At 45.8% G+C, this 18,936-nt stretch overlaps 1 protein-coding gene, 1 long non-coding RNA gene and 1 pseudogene across 4 annotated transcripts; 2 read left to right on the top strand and 1 right to left on the bottom strand.

Moving 5' to 3' along the window:
* The first annotated feature begins 593 nt into the window (after positions 1-593).
* Positions 594-3,707, top strand: LOC127774943 (uncharacterized). Of its 3 annotated transcripts, none has more exons than XR_008017852.1 (4): positions 594-1,066; positions 1,433-2,023; positions 2,602-2,676; positions 3,427-3,707. It is a non-coding gene; the product is annotated as an uncharacterized LOC127774943 (long non-coding RNA). The 3 variants fall into 3 exon arrangements; XR_008017851.1 differs by having other exon boundaries at positions 607-1,528; positions 1,915-2,023; XR_008017850.1 differs by having other exon boundaries at positions 613-2,023.
* Positions 3,708-13,521: 9,814 nt separating this feature from the next.
* LOC127772904 (cytochrome P450 734A1-like) lies at positions 13,522-16,426 on the top strand (annotated as a pseudogene).
* A 1,039-nt stretch (positions 16,427-17,465) lies between these two features.
* Positions 17,466-18,460, bottom strand: LOC127773196 (uncharacterized). Its single transcript, XM_052299224.1, has one exon. The coding sequence runs from the start codon at positions 18,260-18,262 to the stop codon at positions 17,909-17,911; it is 354 nt and encodes a 117-aa protein (XP_052155184.1). The 5' UTR covers positions 18,263-18,460; the 3' UTR covers positions 17,466-17,908.
* Between the last annotated feature and the right edge of the window lie 476 nt (positions 18,461-18,936).

Raw genomic sequence — 18,936 nt, 5'->3', positions numbered from 1 at the left:
CAAAATAATTTGATGTGGCGTTGACACGGATGCCATGTCGCTTTCCTTCTTGGCTCGTTTCAGTTCATGTTTGCATCTTTTTGCACAAAAGTTATAAAATCGTAAGCATGGAAATTTTGTTTCGTGCATTCTATTACACTCACCCATCCCTGAAATAGTTCAATGCAACATGGACCTAAATCGCTGACTAGCTACAAGTGCTCCGAGATATTGGTGGAGGGTCGATTGGCCATTACACTACCGTTTTAATACGTGGCAATTAGTATGAGCTATTGCTAACAACTTGTATGAGATGAAGCTGGCAGCTACACTTCTATCGTTGATCAGTCTGATCACCAGCCACTCTAGTTGTTTCAGTCTTAAAAACTACTACTCCACAGGGTATCATATCATATCATATCATATCATATTAAATCCTTTGTTTTTGCAGCCCACTACCAGCAGTACTTGAGTTAATCTCAGCCTTCCTAGAGCTGCTACAGTGTAACAGTTCTTGCCAGCACATGCACCGTTCGATCTATATCGATGGATTTAATCCATCCGTCCGTCATCTCCAGCGCACGGGCCATCACTGGTGGCTGGCCCAGTCCCCCCTCTCTCTCTCCAACAGCCTGAAGCCCTCAATCCCTCAACATCCTCGCCACGTCCCGTCCCAAATTCCCCACCGCTTCCTCACAGATCCAATCGGCACCGCCGCCTCCCCCACGGAGGTCCATCTCGCGACCCGGCGCCACCGCGGTGTTCCGGCCCGTCGAGCTCACGGAGCCAGCCGGCGCCATTACCGCCTTGCCGTCGAGCTCGCAAAGCTACCCTCCGCTGTCGCGGAGTTCCGCCCCATCGAGCTCGCGGAGCCAGTCGGCGCCATCGCCACCTTGTCGTCCGGCTCGTGGGCCTAGCTGGCGTTGCCACCTCCTCACGATCTTTCAATTGGTCCAACGGCTGCTTTCCCTTCAGCACAGCTGCCTTCTTCAGGAACTAGCGGTAGCTGCTCAGCTTTCCTCTTTTCTTCAGTGCTGCTTGCATATTAGAATCACAAATGTTTAAGCAAGCAGTAAATCAATAGAAGGTAACCACCTGTTATAGAGCTTTTCCATTCATTAGATCCTCATGCTTGCTGTACTACATTATCTCCGTGGTGCTATTTACCAGTTTGGCAAGTGGGTACTAATCTGCGGTTAAAAGAAAATAATGCAATTTTACTTGTCAGTTTGTATGCACTATTTTCGTGCTGTAGGGCATGATTTTCACTCCTTTTTACCTGAACTGTTCCATTGGTGTGGTCATTTTATGCTTATTTTTGGCTCTGCACGTCAGTGTAGCTGTTAAGCATTGCCAGAGTATGTTAAACACTGTCTAATTTATCAATTTACAGTGCTTATAGCCAGCTGTTGCATATGCATTTCCTTTCCTTTATTAACCCTGATTTTTATAGTCCAAAAAGGTATATCGCATTGAATGAGTGTTGTTCTAGCGAGTAGCGACACGCTGGCACGCTCCTGTGCACCTTTTACACAATGCTTTCCCTAAGGTATAGCCTTCCACTTTATAGTTTATTAGTGGTGCTAAATTTAAGCTCATTGTATTCTTTTTACCCTTACGTGCTTACTGCAATATTGACTTTACTTCACTACTTTGCATGCCTCTTAATCTGGTGCTTCCTCGCATCTTTACATTATTCTAGATGATGCAGAGACATACAGCTTTTAACTGGAGACATTTTAGTGAAATAATCTATATAGTCTTCCCCTGTTGTGACATTTTAGCTTTTTATTCACCAGGTGGCCAAAATTGGTTATGGTGCATTTTTATTAGATATCACCTTCATTCTGCATTTTTATTACTGATGCTAAACTGAACCTCATTGTGTTTCTTTGTCTCTCATGTACTTACTAAACTAAATTGACTTTTCTTCAGGACTTTGCAGGGCTCTTAATCTGGTGCTTCCTTATATCTTTGCGATATTCTAGATCATGAACATGCAGCTTTTAAGTGCAGACATTTTGCATTATATAATATTGTTAAGGTAAAGATATAATTATTTATCCCTCATTTCTTCTGCTATGGCGATACATGCTCCATGTAGATATTATTTCTCTAATTCTTTTACTTGTCTGCCTGATCAGCACTGAACACTAAATTCAATATGTTCTATAGTAATGCATGCTTGTGAAAAGAGACACTTATTGCACATGATCACCAAAATGCACATATAAATGTTTCTTTGAACAGTTTTTCATATGTTTCTTTGTTGCGGTTCATGTCCGCTCAATACGAGCCATATAGATACTTCAGTTCAATTTCCATCTACATGTTCTCTTCTAATCTTCCTGAAAATGCTAAGGTGTTCAACTCTGCTTGCTATTTCAGTAATTCAGACATTGTAATGGTCAAACTATTCCTCTCTACGAACACAAAGTGTCTGTATAGCTTAAACCATAGAGTTTCTTTTGAAATATTATTACATTGTACTATTGTGATAAATTCTATCCATCTTCTGTTTTAACCTTTTCACGCAAATATACTTGCATCGCTTGCAATATGGATAGTGTTCTATCTTGATCTACACGTTAGTTATACTTTTTCAATTAATGTTTATTGTAGTGATTAGCATCTCAAGACACAATCATTTTTCATCAAGACGCTCTATACATCGAAGATTACTTGCTCAATCTGTTGGTATAATTTATATTCTTCTAATTTTTGCATTCCTGTTGTTTTCCTCATGTATGGCATCTCTTTCCATTTATTCTGCATAATCATCATTACTGGCTCAAACCTATATTGACATCCGTTCAAACCATGTTTACGGACTAATTTCTCATGTTGTCCCATTCATTTATTTACCAGAAATTGTTGCTCCGATTCTTAATCAGGATCTCCATACCCAGATCATATAACAGCTCCTCGATCACGTTCAATTATTTGTTGTCCATGTTATGTGATTTTAACACTCAACTTTCCTCTAATACCTTCCGGTAGCCATAATTGCTTCATAGGTTTTATTTATGTTCGCTTTTTGTATTTTGTGTACTAACTGCTAAATAAGTTCAGTGTAAAAATAATTTTACTGCATTTTACAGGTTACCTATAGAAATGTTGTACTTGGAGATTCTTGCATTTGTGCAGTAGTAAAAAAATCCATGTCAAATTTAGATTCTCTCAAGACTAATACTTTTAAGTACTATTTCATATTTGATCATGCATTCATCAGGTTTTCCATCCACATGCTTCATAACGCATTTACCTTACAGACTCACTTGACATCTCATCAATTGTCGCATAATATTCTTTTCTCTGATTCAACATGATCAGCCACTTCAACAACTGTACATACATGCATGTTTCCCATGCATACATATTTTCCTTAAAATATATCTGCTATTCATCATGCTACTAGCCTTGATGTTGGCAATCGTACTAATGCAGGCTGCTATAATGGATAAGCAAAACAAGGCGACCATCCATGTCGAGTGATCATCATGTATTTCATATTTCCATCAGCTAGATGCCCAGGTGTTCTGCCAAAGAGCATATCAGAAGACATGTATGCTCTATTATATAATTTTTGATTTAAAAGAGTGTGCTCAGGATAGATCATTTGTCTCATTTGTATACCTTCGTTGCCTATTATGTGTCTTAACTATTTGGATTACCAACTTACGACCCTCACTGGTTCTCTTGTCTAATGAAATAACATATTTTACATATATTATGTGCCTTAATGGGCTTTCAGTATGATTTTTGTTGTTATCTGAAATATTGAAACATATATATTCATGTTCATGCTAATGGGATTGCATTTTGTAATCACATTAGCTTGGACATTGGATTTATATTTTGAAATCTACATAAGTACTTTTTATTTTCATGTTTCACTCAACACTGCATAATAATCAACGTTCATTCATTATGCCCCGCGGCAACGCACGGGGTCCACCCTAGTTACAGGATATGTGCTTCTTCCACTACTGCAACCTCCATCTTCTTGCCATTATAACGGCGTGCAACTAATTGTCTCCTCAACCGCATACTTCCGGTGCCACATCATGTTATTTTCAAATACACGGACTATTTTGGCCTTAATTTATATGGACTACACGAGTTGTTGTACTGAAATACACATTTTGTAAGTTGTTGTATCTATTTGCACCCACCATATAAGTTCGTGTACCATGAATACAAATATACAATTTACTCTAAAAACAAGGATAATAACCAGCGGTTAATTTGGTTTCTATTTATGTTGGCTACTTAGCTATGGACGCCATGTGGAGATATTTTTTTTTCTTTTTCAAAATTTGCTAAAACCAACTATAAGCCACTTACAGTTCGACTTTTCACTTCGGCAGGCTTTTTTTTTCCGGTTCTGCATTGCGCCGCAATTTTACCTTGGGGCCTGTTTAGTTAAAAAAAAAATTTCACGCTGTCATATCAAATGTTTGGACACATGCATAGAATATTAAATGTAGACAAAAAAAAACAATTACACAGTTCGCCAGGAAATTGCGAGACAAATCTTTTAAGCCTAATTACGCCATGATTTGATAATGTTGTGCTACAGCGAACATTTGCTAATGATGGATTAATTATGCTTAATAAATTCGTCTCGAAGTTTCCTGGCGGAATCTGTAATTTGTTTTGTTATTAGACTATGTTTAATACTTTAAATATGTGTTCGTATATCCGATGCGACAATAAATTTTTGGGGCATTTGCAAATTTGCCACCGGTTTTTTCAATATTGCAAGGATGCCACTTGAATGACAATTCTAGTGGCATTTTTGTAATTTTTAGTGGTAATTTTGTAATAACGATTCAAAATAGTGTGTTAAATTTACAATTGCCCCTGAATTTTTTTTGCCAAGCCCTTAGATTTCAGTCGATTCTTGGACCAAACGATTGATGATGAGACTCGTGCTATTCTAAAAGTAACCACCGGTAAATACGCTGACTTCACCGAGCCTGGTCCATTAAAGCAGTTACAATAGCAGGCTATTGTCAGGGTTATGGATACCACATACCTAATAGTAGTTGACTAAATCTCGGCAGGATCTACCACATACCATGTCTTATACGGAAACTAACCTCGAGAAAGTTCTGGATAAGGAAAGACAACCTGAGTTCTACATGGAAACGACAAGTACTAATTGGATTGTATTCATATTGGTTTCCCTAGTTTTACTTGGACAAAGGGACACCCATGGGTATAAATACAGGGCCCCCTAGGAGGAGAGGGGACAACAACCATGGGACAAGACAATCAACACCCAACGGGATCAACACCCGACAGGATCAACACCCAACACAATCAACATAGAAGCCTATATACGTCAAGACACGCCGCCGGATATCGACTTCAGGGATAAGCACGGCTAATACCCTACGGTGCCTCCGGATACTGTCAGGAGAAACGAAAGCGCTATCTCTGATCTCACTGGGCACAGATTCGAGGAGGAAGGCTACCCTGTTGTCGACTACGACTCAGATCGTCAGATCGCTATGTTGACAACAGTTAGATTGGCTACCCCAAATATTGTACTCGTGTGATTATGGTGAATAAGAGCAATACCGGTTTCGGCCAACAGGATATAGGGTTATTACCTGACAACTTAGGGGCCCAAACCTGTATAAAAATCCCTGTCTCCATCTCTTTTACCTCAGTCTTGCGTATATCCTAGCACCGATGATCCCCATACCATGCAAATACCAGAATTGCGACATCAAACGTCGACAGTGGCGCGCCAGGTAGGGGTATTTTGGTGCTTCAGGATTTCGACGAGATGGGTTTAAGAGATGGACTCTCCGACAACAAGCTACTCGACGACTTCATCTGAGGGGGAGATCCAACCTAACCAGATCGGAACCATCATCGTCATCGACAACTTGGTCTATCGAGATCATCCAAGCCTCAAGCTCCGCAGCGTACCAAAAGATGTCAGATCGCCTGATATCGAACGAGTACGCAGCAAGGTAATTGGTAGACTGGTTTTTTAAATTGATCTATTAATTTCGTAGATACATCCGACATGTATCTACAAAGGTACGCAATATTTTATCTGCAATTTATCGTACCTATTCAGATCATACAGTATTGTTAGATCTATAATTTATTATGTTTACCCAGAGCATGTTCTTTATACAATAATATCTGTTGCGCGGGTGTCCCCGATGTTAAATCGACTACGATCTAACGCCGGGGGCTCGCTCTGTCTTCTTCTGTATAAATCATGCTTGTTTACGGTTTACATAATGCCCTGACATTTACATCTGCTCGTTATATCCTGATAATACTAGAAGATCCATGCAGTTTTTTGAGTACATACTCGATATTATCTGCTATATGTCTTGCCTTCTAGAAAATATTTTTCAGGAACAATTGAGCACTCGAGTAGGTTGTGGTCGAGTACACTCTATTATCGAGAACATTCTCGATAAATGCGGAGTTATCGCACCCGACCTACCAACGAAGACCAACGACCTATCTCATAGCACCGGCCATGGCTGGACTACTCGAGAAAAGGTTGTTAACGGATAGTTCCTCGCAAACGCCATCGGTTTGATCACCCGACATGATTGCGAGCGGACATCCGGATATGCTATAAGTTGGGTGTGTGAGTCATGCTGGCTACATGATATGCACATGTAATAAACCAACTTTAGCGCCCCTATAGGTGATTAAAAGACTCCTACTTCTGGTTCTCGAACCAGTAAAACGTAGTGATCTCTCTTGCCTCACTTTAAGTGGTCGATTTATGTCACACCCCGAAGTTCTTTCCCAAGCCTAAATTGGAGTTTTAAATGGTCTCAAGAAAATACCAGTGTAAAGCAAGAGAAAACCCTAATAAATTAATGCGAATGGTAATCGGATTTGGCATGTGGAATTTTTCTTGAGTTCTACATGTCGAAATACGCTAACAAGATTTTTAGTGGAATTTTTAGAGCTCTCGAAATAATTTTAACCAATTAAAAATGAGCACAAGCAATATTTAATCCCAGGAAAATCCTTTTTCCTTCTTTTTTCCTTTTTCTTTCTTTTTTTTTTCTTTTTTTTTCCTTTGAATGGGCCGCCGGCCCATTCTTCTTTTTCTCCCCCTCCTCCCGCTGGGCCGGCCGAAGGCCGAGGCCCAGCTAAGCCCGCGCGAGCCGGCTGCCCGCCTCCTCTCACCCGGGGTCGTCGACAGGTGGGGCCCACCTGTCGGGCCCGTCTCCCACAACCGCCGCGCCCACAACCGCCGCCGCGCCCACGTCCCCGCCTCCTTCGGGCCACGTCGGCCACGCCCGTGCATGCGCCGCGCCTCCCGCACCCACTTCCCCCTCTCTCCCGCTCGCTCCCGCGCCCGAGATGGCTGGGATTCGAATTTCGAATCCCGCCTCTCTCTCCACCTCCACCTCCCCCACATCGCCCGGCGAAATCGAGCCACCCCGGGCCATTCCCGACCTCCCTGTCCCTATAAAATCCACCCCCGCATCCTCCTCCTCACTTTTCCTTCTTCCGCCGGTCTCTCCCGAGCTCCCTATCGCTCCCGCACCGTGCCTCCACCCGCCGCTGCCTTTCCCGCCACTCCGGCCGCCGCTAGCCGCCGCTAGGCTCGCCGCCACACCGCGCCGTCACCGCCGTCGGGTTCGCGTGGCCAAGGTCCACCCCGTCCGCACCTCCTCCGTCGAGGTCCGTTGCCGGAGCCCGCATCCCCTCGCACTCTGATGAGCACCACCTTTACCGCCGCCTTCGGCCATGGTTTCCGCTCGCCGTGGTCCACCCCTCTCCCTCTAATCTCTCTCTTTGCCTCTCTTAGGGCATCTCGGAGCTCGTCCGCCCGCCGCCGTTGTCCTCCCGTGGCTCGCCGTCACCGTTCGCCGTCGTCCTCCTCCACGCCGGCCACTCTCGGTGAGGCATCCCTCCTCCTCTATTCCCCTCCCTCTCCCTCCTAGCCGCGCCGGGTCGAGCCGCCGCCCCGGTCGTGCGCCGCCGCCTTTGTGCCGCCGTCTCCCGCCGCCGGTTGCCGTCACCGGTGACGCGCGCGCGCCGCCGCCCTTGCCATGGCCGGCCGGCCGTCTTTGTGCCGAGCCGAGCCGAGCCAGGCCGCCGCCGCACCGTCCGATCGGCCCCGGGCCGATCCGGGCCGTCGATCCCGTGGACCGGCGGTGGACCACCCGCGTGGTCCCGGTCCATGGTAGACCGGCCACCCCGTGCGCCACTGACATGCGGGCCCCGCCTGTCGGTGCCGACCCCCCTTGATGACGTCAGCCCTGGGGCTTATTGCGCAATAAATGATTTAAGGACTTTTGTTATAGTAATAAACACAGAGAATATTCTAAAAATCATAACTAATTCATCCGAGCTTCGTTTAAGCCCGTTCAAGTCTCAGTAAATCAAGAAAAATGTGTAGAATCCATTAAAAATGGTTTTGTTCTCTGTTTCAGTAGTCTTATAGCCTGTTTGTATTGTTTGCTTTGTATGTCGCTTAGATTCCGGTTCTTCCGACGCTCTGGTGTACTTTGAGATAGTCGGCGAGGTTCCTCCAGCAGCAGAGCAAGACAAGTCATGCTTGTCACTTGAACATGTTGATCCTATATTGCAATTGCTCTATTGTTTTTCTTCAAATACTGCATTGGTTTATAATGTTACTATGGGATATTTACCTATTGTCATAGCCATGCTATTTTTGTACCATGTTCCTTTGTTAGCTTGGGTTATAACATGAACAGACATTGGGCTAGAGACTGCTTAGCCATGCTTAGTTCAACTAGCACACAATGAGGGAAATCCTATTAATGTTTAGACTGTAGGTTCTAATGGTAATGTTGGATTAGTGACACCGCTTTGGTGTTGGTTAATTAAAATAAATCACATGGTGGGCTGTGGGTGCATGGTTTTGTTGGTCGCACCCATGGCAGTTAAGGATCGGTTCGCGGGATGCCCTGGAAGAACTTATCGTACTTACCACAAGCCAGCGTGGGCAACGGCTGGGCTTGTAGTGTAGCTTTCCTCTAGCTGACGCATCCAGGCAAGGGTGGGCGTGATGGAGTTTGGATGGGCCCTGCGACGGCCTCTGTCGCTTCCGGATTCACCTAGGCACGAGAGGGGATTGCCCGCTGCCTTGCGAGGAGTGGGGGTGAAACCTGAGGTGTGGTGTGCTTGGTTAGAGGGGATTATGCGAAGGGTCCTATCACGGCCTCTTTCCGGTATGTCGTGGTGGCATGTCGGCGCACGGTAACGTGTCGTGGGGCTGTGTCTTGTGGGTACAGTTGTACACCTCTGATCAGAGTAAAACTATTCGAATAGCCATGCCCGCAGTTATGGGCGGTTAACCAGATTCACCGTGATTAGTTTCACCCTAGTTTAGTCTAATGAAATTGGATAGTTTAGGTGGTGGTTGGGCCTGTTGCAACGTGGGATAGCGTTGGACAGTGGATGATTAATATTGATTAATTATTACAACTGTTTACTTCTTTCAACTTCTGTTTATAAATGCTCGCTTTATGCAAATGAACCACCCTAGTTCTCCTTTGATAATTCCCTGCATCATATCCCTATTCCGGTATGACTTGCTGAGTACAATGGGTAGTACTCAGTCTTGCTCTATTTTTCCCCAACCCCAGAGTATGAGTATGTGTCCGATGGTGGTTTCTCTGAGGAGTAGGCTTCGTCCGTGTCGTCGAGGATGCCTGTGGAGTGGTGTTCCCGCTGCAGATCAAGTCAAGGCTTAGCTCCAGTTATCTTTTGTTTTTCCGCTGCATTTATGTAAGACTTTTATAATGTTTGTAAGACGTGGATCTGTGTGTCAACTTTGTCGTTTGTGTACCCCGGCCGGTCCTGGACGGGGGTTTTAATGCATATTCTGCTTGGAAATTCTATTCGGGAATTTCTGGGCGTGACAAGTTATGACTACTGCCTGGTCCTCGACCTGCGATGCTGGTCCTCGACCAGCGATGTAGCGTTTCTCCCACTACTTCCACTTCAAGTGGTCGAGTTACGACTACTGCCTGGTCCTCGACCAGCGATGTAGCGTTTCTCCCACCACTTCCACTTTAAGTGGTCGAGTCACGACTACTGCCTGGTCCTCGACCAACGATGTAGCATTTCTCCCACGACTTTCACTTTAAGTGGTCGAGTCACGACTACTGCCTGGTCCTCGACCAGCGATGTAGCGTTTCTCCCACCACTTCCACTTTAAGTGGTCGAGTCACGACTACTGCCTGGTCCTCGACTAGCGATGTAGCATTTCTCCCACTACTTTCACTTTAAGTGGTCGAGTCACGACTACTGCCTGGTCCTCGACCAGCGATGTAGCGTTTCTCCCACTACTTCCACTTCAAGTGGTCGAGTCACGACTACTGCCTGGTCCTCGACCAGCGATGTAGCGTTTCTCCCACTACTTCCACTTCAAGTGGTCGAGTTACGACTACTGCCTGGTCCTCGACCAGCGATGTAGCGATTCTCCCATTACCCCTGCTTCAACAAAGTTGATATCAGGTGCACAAGATCACCAAGTGTTTTACCCAGAGATCCCTTACCCAGATGAAACCTAGCGTTGAAAGCTATCCTACTGTCCCTTTACGCCGTCTTGACAAGGCCTCCAAGGAACCTGAGGGAACTTCGGCTGGGGACGCCCAGAGCCGATAAGGCCTTGTTGGATCCTTTAGAGACGAAAGACCATGTAAGATTTGGTCGTGTAAGAGTTCTCGCCGTGTGTATTAACCAAGCCGTGTAATCGGAAATGGATTTTCCAACTTCACGGCTGGGGGCTAGAATCAGTGCTTGTTCAACCGAGGCAGGTCAAAAGTCCAAGAGCCTTATCTTCTGAGAACGATTCTCCGACGGCAAGGCTGGGGGCTAGGGAGAGTGTATGACTCTACAAACTGACTGATCGGAGTCGGTAAGAGAGAGGACGCTCATATACAAAGCAATAGTCTGTACATTCAATTCACTAGTCTGTCATATTATAACATGTCACCCTTTGAGCATTCGCTCAGGGGCTATTTCTATCTAATATTCTTTTATGAGTATTGATTTCAGGAAAATTCTATTCGGCATTATCAAAGACTCCATGTCTCTATGGTTCTGCACCAAGATCGACTAAGGCGAGTACGACAAATGTCGACAAGGCTCCGTCGCAGACTCTACGCCTTCTCGATCACTCGAGAACGGTTGCTGGATCTCGACAAGGAATACGGAATGAAGAGATGGTGTACCCGCCGAGATAAAATTTCTTGACTTCAATCCAAATTCTCGATTACAGCAAGACAGGAGACTTAGTCGTACGCTCTGTACTTTCTCGGTCGACATCAGAGATTGACTTAGACAAACATTTTCGGTGCCCGCACGAGGCTGATAAAGGAAGTCTAACGTTATCTCTAAACTCACCGAGAACGGTCACGTGAGCTCGATAACAGTTCCTCCAAAGTCTGCGGTTGAGAATATGAACTCATTCATTTGCATCGAAGTCGGGGGCTACTGTCAGGGTTATGGATACCACATACCTAATAGTAGTTGACTAAATCTCGGCAGGATCCACCACATACCATGTTTTATACGGAAATTGACCTCGAGGGAGTTCCGGATAAGGAAAGACAACTAGAGTTCTACATGGAAACGACAAGGACTGCTCGGATTGTATCCATATTGGTTTCCTCATTTCTACTTGGACAAGGGGACACCTATGGGTATAAATACAGGGCCCCCTAGGAGGAGAGGGGACAACAACCATGGGACAAGACAATCAATACCCAACGGGATTAACATCCAACACAATCAACATAGAAGCCTATATACGCCAAGACACCCCGCCGGATATCGACTTCAGGGATAAGCACGACTAATACCCTACGGTGCCTCCGGATACTGTTAGGAGAAATGAAAGCGCTATCTCTGATCTCGCCGGGCACGGATTCGAGGAGGAAGGCTACCCTGTTATCGACTACGAGTCAGATCGTCAGACCGGCATGTCGACAACAGTTAGATTGGCTACCCCAAATATTGTACTCATGTGATTATGATGAATAAGAGCAATACCGACTTCGGCCAACAGGATGTAGGACAACTCAAGGGCCCGAACCTGTATAAAAATCACTGTCTCCATCTCTTTTACCTCAGTCTTACGTATATCCTAGCACCGACGATCCCCATACCATGCAAATACCAGAATTGCGACATCAAACATCGACAGCTATAAGTCAGCTGCAAACATATTTTAAGAAGATAAATGAGGAGAGAAAAAAGCAGCGGGCTACAGATTTGTAGCCAGCTGTAGCACGGACTCTAAGACACATTGTGTATATGACAGGTGGGACCATGTATTAATAGTGTAGTATGTAACTATTATATAAATGAGCTATTAGATTAGTTATAGATGAATTGAAGCCAGTAGTTGGCTATACTATTAAACTTGCTCTTAGGGCAGCTGTATTACCTTCGTCTGACTTCCGGCTCACGGATCTGTCCATATCTGGAGCCGCCTCTGCTGTAAAGATACTCAGATAACTCGCCGAATCCACGAGCAGAAGCGCCGGCGGAACGAGCTAAACAACATATCGCCGCCTCACCAGTCACTAGCTCCTATTGTGAACGCCATGCCCTTTCTTCCGCTCGAGCTGAAGTCCCAATCCGAGGAGAAAAAAAAAAACAAATTAATTTTTAGAGATGCAAGCAAAGATGGAACCCGGGCAATCACCTCAATGAATGCGCTGAAAAATCCTTCATCCAACGCATAAAAACAGGGCCAGTATGGGTGGAGGAGCTACATGTGTTCACAAAGAAACTATTACCAACGTCCTAAAATACTTATGGCTTTAAGTTTTTATTAGTAATATTTCATCATTAGTTTTATTCAGAAAACTATGAAATTATTATTTATTTTCTTTGTGGCTTATTTTATTATTATTAAAAGTACTTTAAGTATAATTTGTTTTATATACTCCCTCCGTTTTTAATAAATGACGCCATTGACTTTTTTCTCACATGTTTGACCATTCGTTTTATTCAAAAATTCTATGCAAATGTGTAAGATATAAATCACACTTAAAGTACTATGAGTGATAAAACAACTCATAACAAAATAAATTATAATTACGTAAATTTTTTAAATAAGACGAATGGTCAAACACGTGAGAAAAGTCAACGGCGTCATATATTAAAAAACGGAGGTAGTATTTGTACTAATTTTTATAAGATGAATGGTGATACTTCCTCCATACTCATAAAGGAAGTTGTTTTGGACAGCGACACGGTCTCCAAAACACAACTTTAACTTCTTGTTCCTATAAAAAAATATTTATTGAAAAGTGATATATGTATATTTTCATGAAAGTATTTTTCAAGACAAATCTATTCATATAATTTTTATATTTTTAAACTCAACAACTTAAGAGTTATTCATAGTTTATATTTCTAAGGTCTTTTGTTCTAAACAATTTTTTTTACTAGTACAGATGAAGTACGATGAAAAAAAATAAAAGCGATAACTAATTTATGAGGAGGTAGTTCAATCCAACTTTTTTAAGAATTTAATCCGAGAGAGTCAGCGGCAGCCTGCAGCAGCTAGAGCAGAGCGATGGCCGCGCTGCTGGGCATCCTCCTCGTGGCCTTCCTCGCCGCCGCCGTCCCTTTCGCGTTCCGCCTGCTCCACTCCTTCCTGTGGGTCCCGCGCCGCCTGGAGCGCCGGTTCCGCCGGCAGGGCATCCGGGGCCCACCGCGCCGCCCGCTCTCCGGCAACGCCGCCGGCTACCGCGACCTGCTCGCCGCCGCCCAGTCCGCGCCGCTCGCGTCCTTCCACCACGCCGTCGTGGCCCGCGTCGCGCCGCACTACCGCGAGTGGCCCGAGCGGTACGGCCGCCCGTTCGTGTTCTGGCTCGGGCCCCGCCCGCGGCTGGTGGTCTCCGACCCGGAGGTCGTGAAGGCCGTGCTGACCGACCCCACGGGGACCTTCGATAAGGCTGGCTCCGGCGGCGGCAACCCGCTCGCCCGGCAGCTTTTTGGCGAGGGTTTGGTGGGGCTCACCGGGGAGAAGTGGGCGCGCCACCGTCGCGTGATCGCGCCGGCGTTCAACATGGAGAGGATCAAGGTAAAGAGGCGTTTTCTTGAAAATGACCTTAGAAACATGAAAATGGATGATTATCGTGCTTGTAGATCATGTTGGGTACTTCCCGCTCTCAAAACAAACGACTTGAAATTATTGTATCACTAAAACATATGTATGTAAGCCTTGCTAAAATGTTCATTATTTCAGTTCTTAGATGTAAGTTGTGTCACATGTGAAATCAGGGAGTCAGGGACTCCTAGGCTTTGTGTCTGTTACTTCTTTTCTACTGACGTTGATTTAAAATTTTATTTACACATCTACAATGGAATGGGATTCAGACTTTCTTATATAACAATACGATGTGTATTGGTTGATTTTTGAAAAATTAACCTTTTTGTGCATCTTTTGTAAGACATAAATTGTACTTGCCGTTGACTCTCGGAGTAAGTTCATCACCTTCCTGTAGACTATATTCATGGTGAATTAACCTTTCTTTCTGTTAGTAATAATATATATATATGATGATGTGATCAAAAGTTGTGCTCTGGATATTTCTACTAATCAAATGAATTGCCAATAAGACCAAAGTTTTGTTCCTTTCAGGGTTGGATTTCAGAAATAACAGATATCACCTCATCCATGCTGGATAAATGGGAAGTTCAAGATGAAGCACGCGCTGAGTTTGAGATCGATGTACATAAAGAATTTCACACTTTGATTGCAGATGTCATTTCCAGTGTGGCATTTGGAAGTAGCTATGAGGAAGGAAAGCGCGTTTTCGAATTGCAGGAGGAACAGCTAAAACTTGCTATTCTTGCAATGACGACAGTCTATATTCCTGGCTTCAGGTGAGGTTGCCTCTGCCTCTTAGCTTGCTTGGAACCCATAATTTTCAAATGCCACAGTTAAGGGAGAAAATTGTGACGTCTCTCTCATAGGTTTGTGCCAACAAAGAAGAACCGAAGACGGCATATGCTAAACCAGGAAGTCAGGAATTCCTTGCGCAAATTGATTGAGATCAATGGAAGGAAGTGTGAGGATTCGAACAATCTGCTTGGGATGATGTTATCGGCCAGTAAACTTGGTAGTGAATTCAGAATGGGAATTGAAGAAATAATTGATGAGTGCAAGACATTTTACTTTACCGGGAAAGAAACAACAGCTAACTTATTGACATGAGCAACTCTTCTCCTAGCTTTACATCAAGAGTGGCAAAACAAAGCTCGCGATGAAGTCCTTCAAGCGTGTGGCAAGTCTGAGCACCCAAACGCGGAAAACCTGAGTAATCTCAAAATTGTGAGTCCAAGTTTTGTATACTTTGGTTTTCATCTCTTTTATAATTTTATTGAATACAGGCATACAGCAAGTGACACTTTTTTAATGTTTGAATGCAATCAGGTAAATATGGTGCTAAAAGAAACCCTCAGGTTGTATCCTCCTGCTATGTTTCTCAATAGGATGGTCAACAGGGATGTCAAGCTGGGCAAACTCGACATTCCAGCTGGCACGCAGCTCCATTTTCCCATTCTTGACATTCACCATGATGTTAACATATGGGGCACCAATGCAGATGAGTTTGATCCATCAAGGTTTGCAGAGGGCAAGAGCTATCACCTTGGTGCATACTTTCCCTTTGGGATTGGCCCTACTATCTGTGTCGGCCAGAATCTTACGATGGTTGAAGCAAAGGTGGCCCTTGCAATGATCCTTCAGCGTTTCGCGCTTGTTGTCTCGCCGTCCTATGTTCATGCGCCAATGCATGGAGTCACACTCCAACCCCAGTACGGTGCTCAAGTTCTTGCCCATAAGATTTGAGACTTCGATGGATTTGTGTGGATTTCTGGGTCTTTGCAGTAAATATGGTGAATGCAGCAGACGTACATCGTGTATTATATATCTTTGTCAACAATTTTGGAAGGATGTTTCCAGCTCGTCTGAACTTTCTATCAAAAGTGGAATTTGCTGGAGCCATGGGAGCATTTTCCATGTACAAACAACTCTTAAGACCTGCAGAAATGTACAGAAAATAAAATGGTTTGCGATTGTAAATATTCCAGTTCTCTCCTTTTTATTTTTGGATATCCACTGCATTTGTTGACATATTTAGTTTACCCGTTTGATAAGGCACCCATTTTTGCTGGTGAAATCTATATATCTTAAAACCATTTGTGCATGAGCTCCATCTCATCCTAGCTGAAAGGATACAGCACCTCTGGTTTACGCGATGGCAAAAAAGAAGAGTGCAAACCTGCAGCAAGCATCGCATTCCGACCAATGGTTGGCGGACCTTGACTTGCCTGCTGTCTCAGGGTGGACGACGGATCTAATTAGCCAACTCGTCGACATCTGGGGTGTTGTTCATAGCTTACAATTAATGGAGAACAAAGAAGACAAGATCACATCGAAGCTAACCAGCCATGACGAATACACGGCGACATCGGCTTACAATGCGCAACTTCTTGGCACAACAACGTCCAATTTCAATGCCATCATCTGGAAGTCCTGGGCGCCGCGCAAATGTAAAACTTTTGGTTGGCTCGTCGTCCAAAATAGAATTTAGACCTTCGACAGATTAGCAATCCGTGGGTGGCCGAATAACTCCATTTGCCTCCTATGTCGAAGGAATCTAGAAACAACCCTCCACCTCCTGGCGGGATGCAAATATGTGAGAAGAGTTTGGGCGGCACTTGCGGACTGGACGCTATGTGAACAGATAAAATCAACACAGTGGCATCAAGCCTCAACACTCTTCGAGTGGTGGGAGGTCACCGCATGCTCAAATGAAGCACCAAAGAACCCCCTATGTCGAAGGAATCCGGAAACAACCCTTCACCTCCTGGCAGGATGCAGATATGTGAGAAGAGTTTGGGCGGCACTTGCGGACTGGACGGCATGTGAATAGATAAAACCAACACAATGGCATCAAGCCTCAACACTCTGGTGGGAGGTCACCACATGCTCAAATGAAGCGTCAAAGAAGACCTTGCATTCGCTAATGCTGCTAGTTGCCTGGGAGATTTGGAATGAAAGGAACCGCAAAGTCTTCCTGCATCAGGAGCTCCCGGCGAACAGTCTGGTAGCCAAAATTAAGGAGAAGACCAGAACATGGGTCTTGGCAGATGGCTTGCATTCTAGGCCGTGTTTAGTTGCAAAGTTTGAACCCCAAAAAGTCACATCGAACTTTTCTACACACATAAACTTCCAACTTTTCCGTCACATCGTTCCAATTTTTTTCAAACTTTCAATTTTGGCGTGGAACTAAACACACCCCTAGCTTTTTCGGGCCAAAGGCCTTGAATCTGTATTTTTTTCTTTTGCGCTTGCGCATGTACAGTTTTACTTCTTCTCTATTTAATAAAATTGGCAGCTCGCCGGTTCGTTCAAAAAAAAATTCTCATCCTAGCTTCCAACACAAATCAAACCAAAGGATCTTAAGACTTAACCGAGCTTTTAAAAGGGAAGGGAGGATATTACATTCATTCAAGCATCTAATTAATTAGCACGAACCAGCAGCACACGAGCACATCTAAAGAATTTTCCTTTGAAGTCAAGATTCGATTAACAACATCTAGATCACATCAAATCTTCCCGACAATGCCATTCTCTCCCTCTCCGACGACCGGCTCCAGATCACGGGCACGCGCCCTCGCTTCGCGCAAAGCTTTGCCCTTACAAAAACGGCAGGGAAGGCAGGCGGATCGAAGCAGAGGTATGTACGTGCGCGGGCCATGGCCTTGACGGCGCCATTGGAGAGGGAGGGAGAGCTAGAGGACGAGATGAATCGATGGAAGAGTCGTAGAGAGACAGCCGCACATGCTAATCCCCTTCTTGCTGAATGCGTCGCGCGATCGCTTCTTGCTGAATGGTGTTCTTTTGGCTCCTCGTCGTCGATCAGTGGAGGCCCAGCAGGCGCCGGAGCTCCCGCGTCGCCGAGTCGTCCACCCCTGCCGCCGCCGCAGCGGCAGCCCTAGAGGACGACGACGAGGAGGAGAACCGCGGCAACGGAAGCGCCCGCGGCGACGGCGACATGGACCCGAACGCCGGCCCCGCGTACGCGTCCGCGCCCGCGCCCGCCGCCGCCACCTTGACCCGGACCACCCGCGTCACGGCTGGCGCCGCTTGCCCGCCCCGCGGCCGCGCGTCGCGCCGCCGCGCAGCCTGCTGGCGCGGAGACCGCCTGGTGGCGTGGGGACGGGCGCGGACGCGGTCGAGGCAGTCGTGCGGGCGGAGCACCTCCGTCCCCATGGCGCGCGCGACGCGATCGCGAGCTCGCTTGGGTTTGGGTTGGGTCGTAGCCTACGAAGCGGTTAAACGGTGGTGGAGGAGGAGGGTGGGGTTGGGTGAAGCGTGGTGGCTTCCACCCTCTCTCCCGGCGGCGTCCCCGCGCGCTGATCGGTCGCTTCCTCTACGATGGCCTGGTTTCCACGGCGTGCAACGGTGGCCCCCGCTTTTAAGTCACCCCCCGCTTTCTTCCCGCACAAGGCGGCCGCCCTACCCCCGAACGGACGAAGGCGCGGGCGTCGTGGAGGCAGCCATGGGAAGAAAATAAACGCGGTTGCGTCGGACGCGGGGAGATCATGCCCGGCTGCCCGCGTCTCGTCGCAGGTCGCGACTCCCGTGCGCGTGCGGGCCGCGAGCGCGAGGTCCAGACTGATCGGCGCGAACCGGGCCGTGTTTCACTGTTTCCCAATGTCTGTGAAGTTCAATTTAAGTCTCTAAATTTCATATCTAGTTTAAATTGTGTCGTTGAGAATCGAAATACTACTAGATATACCTCATCCGTAAACTTGCAAAACCGGTGTACTCGACGCCCTAAGCAGTATAGTGCTCGGTTCTAGTCAACGTGGCGAGTTAACTACGGTCAACCATGCTAAGCTAGCGTGGGATCCACATGGGGGCATGTTAGTAGCCAACTCTTC

Source organism: Oryza glaberrima, chromosome 5, assembly GCF_000147395.1.
Source record: "Oryza glaberrima chromosome 5, OglaRS2, whole genome shotgun sequence".
In the NCBI taxonomy this organism is placed as follows: domain Eukaryota; kingdom Viridiplantae; phylum Streptophyta; class Magnoliopsida; order Poales; family Poaceae; genus Oryza; species Oryza glaberrima.
The sequence above is the reverse complement of the archived record's forward strand: the minus strand, read 5'-3'. Positions and strand labels throughout refer to the sequence as shown.

Bases quoted from the DNA above. Each gene is read 5' to 3' on its own strand.
- LOC127773196 (XM_052299224.1), bottom strand. From the start codon at position 18,262: ATGGGGACGGAGGTGCTCCGCCCGCACGACTGCCTCGACCGCGTCCGC.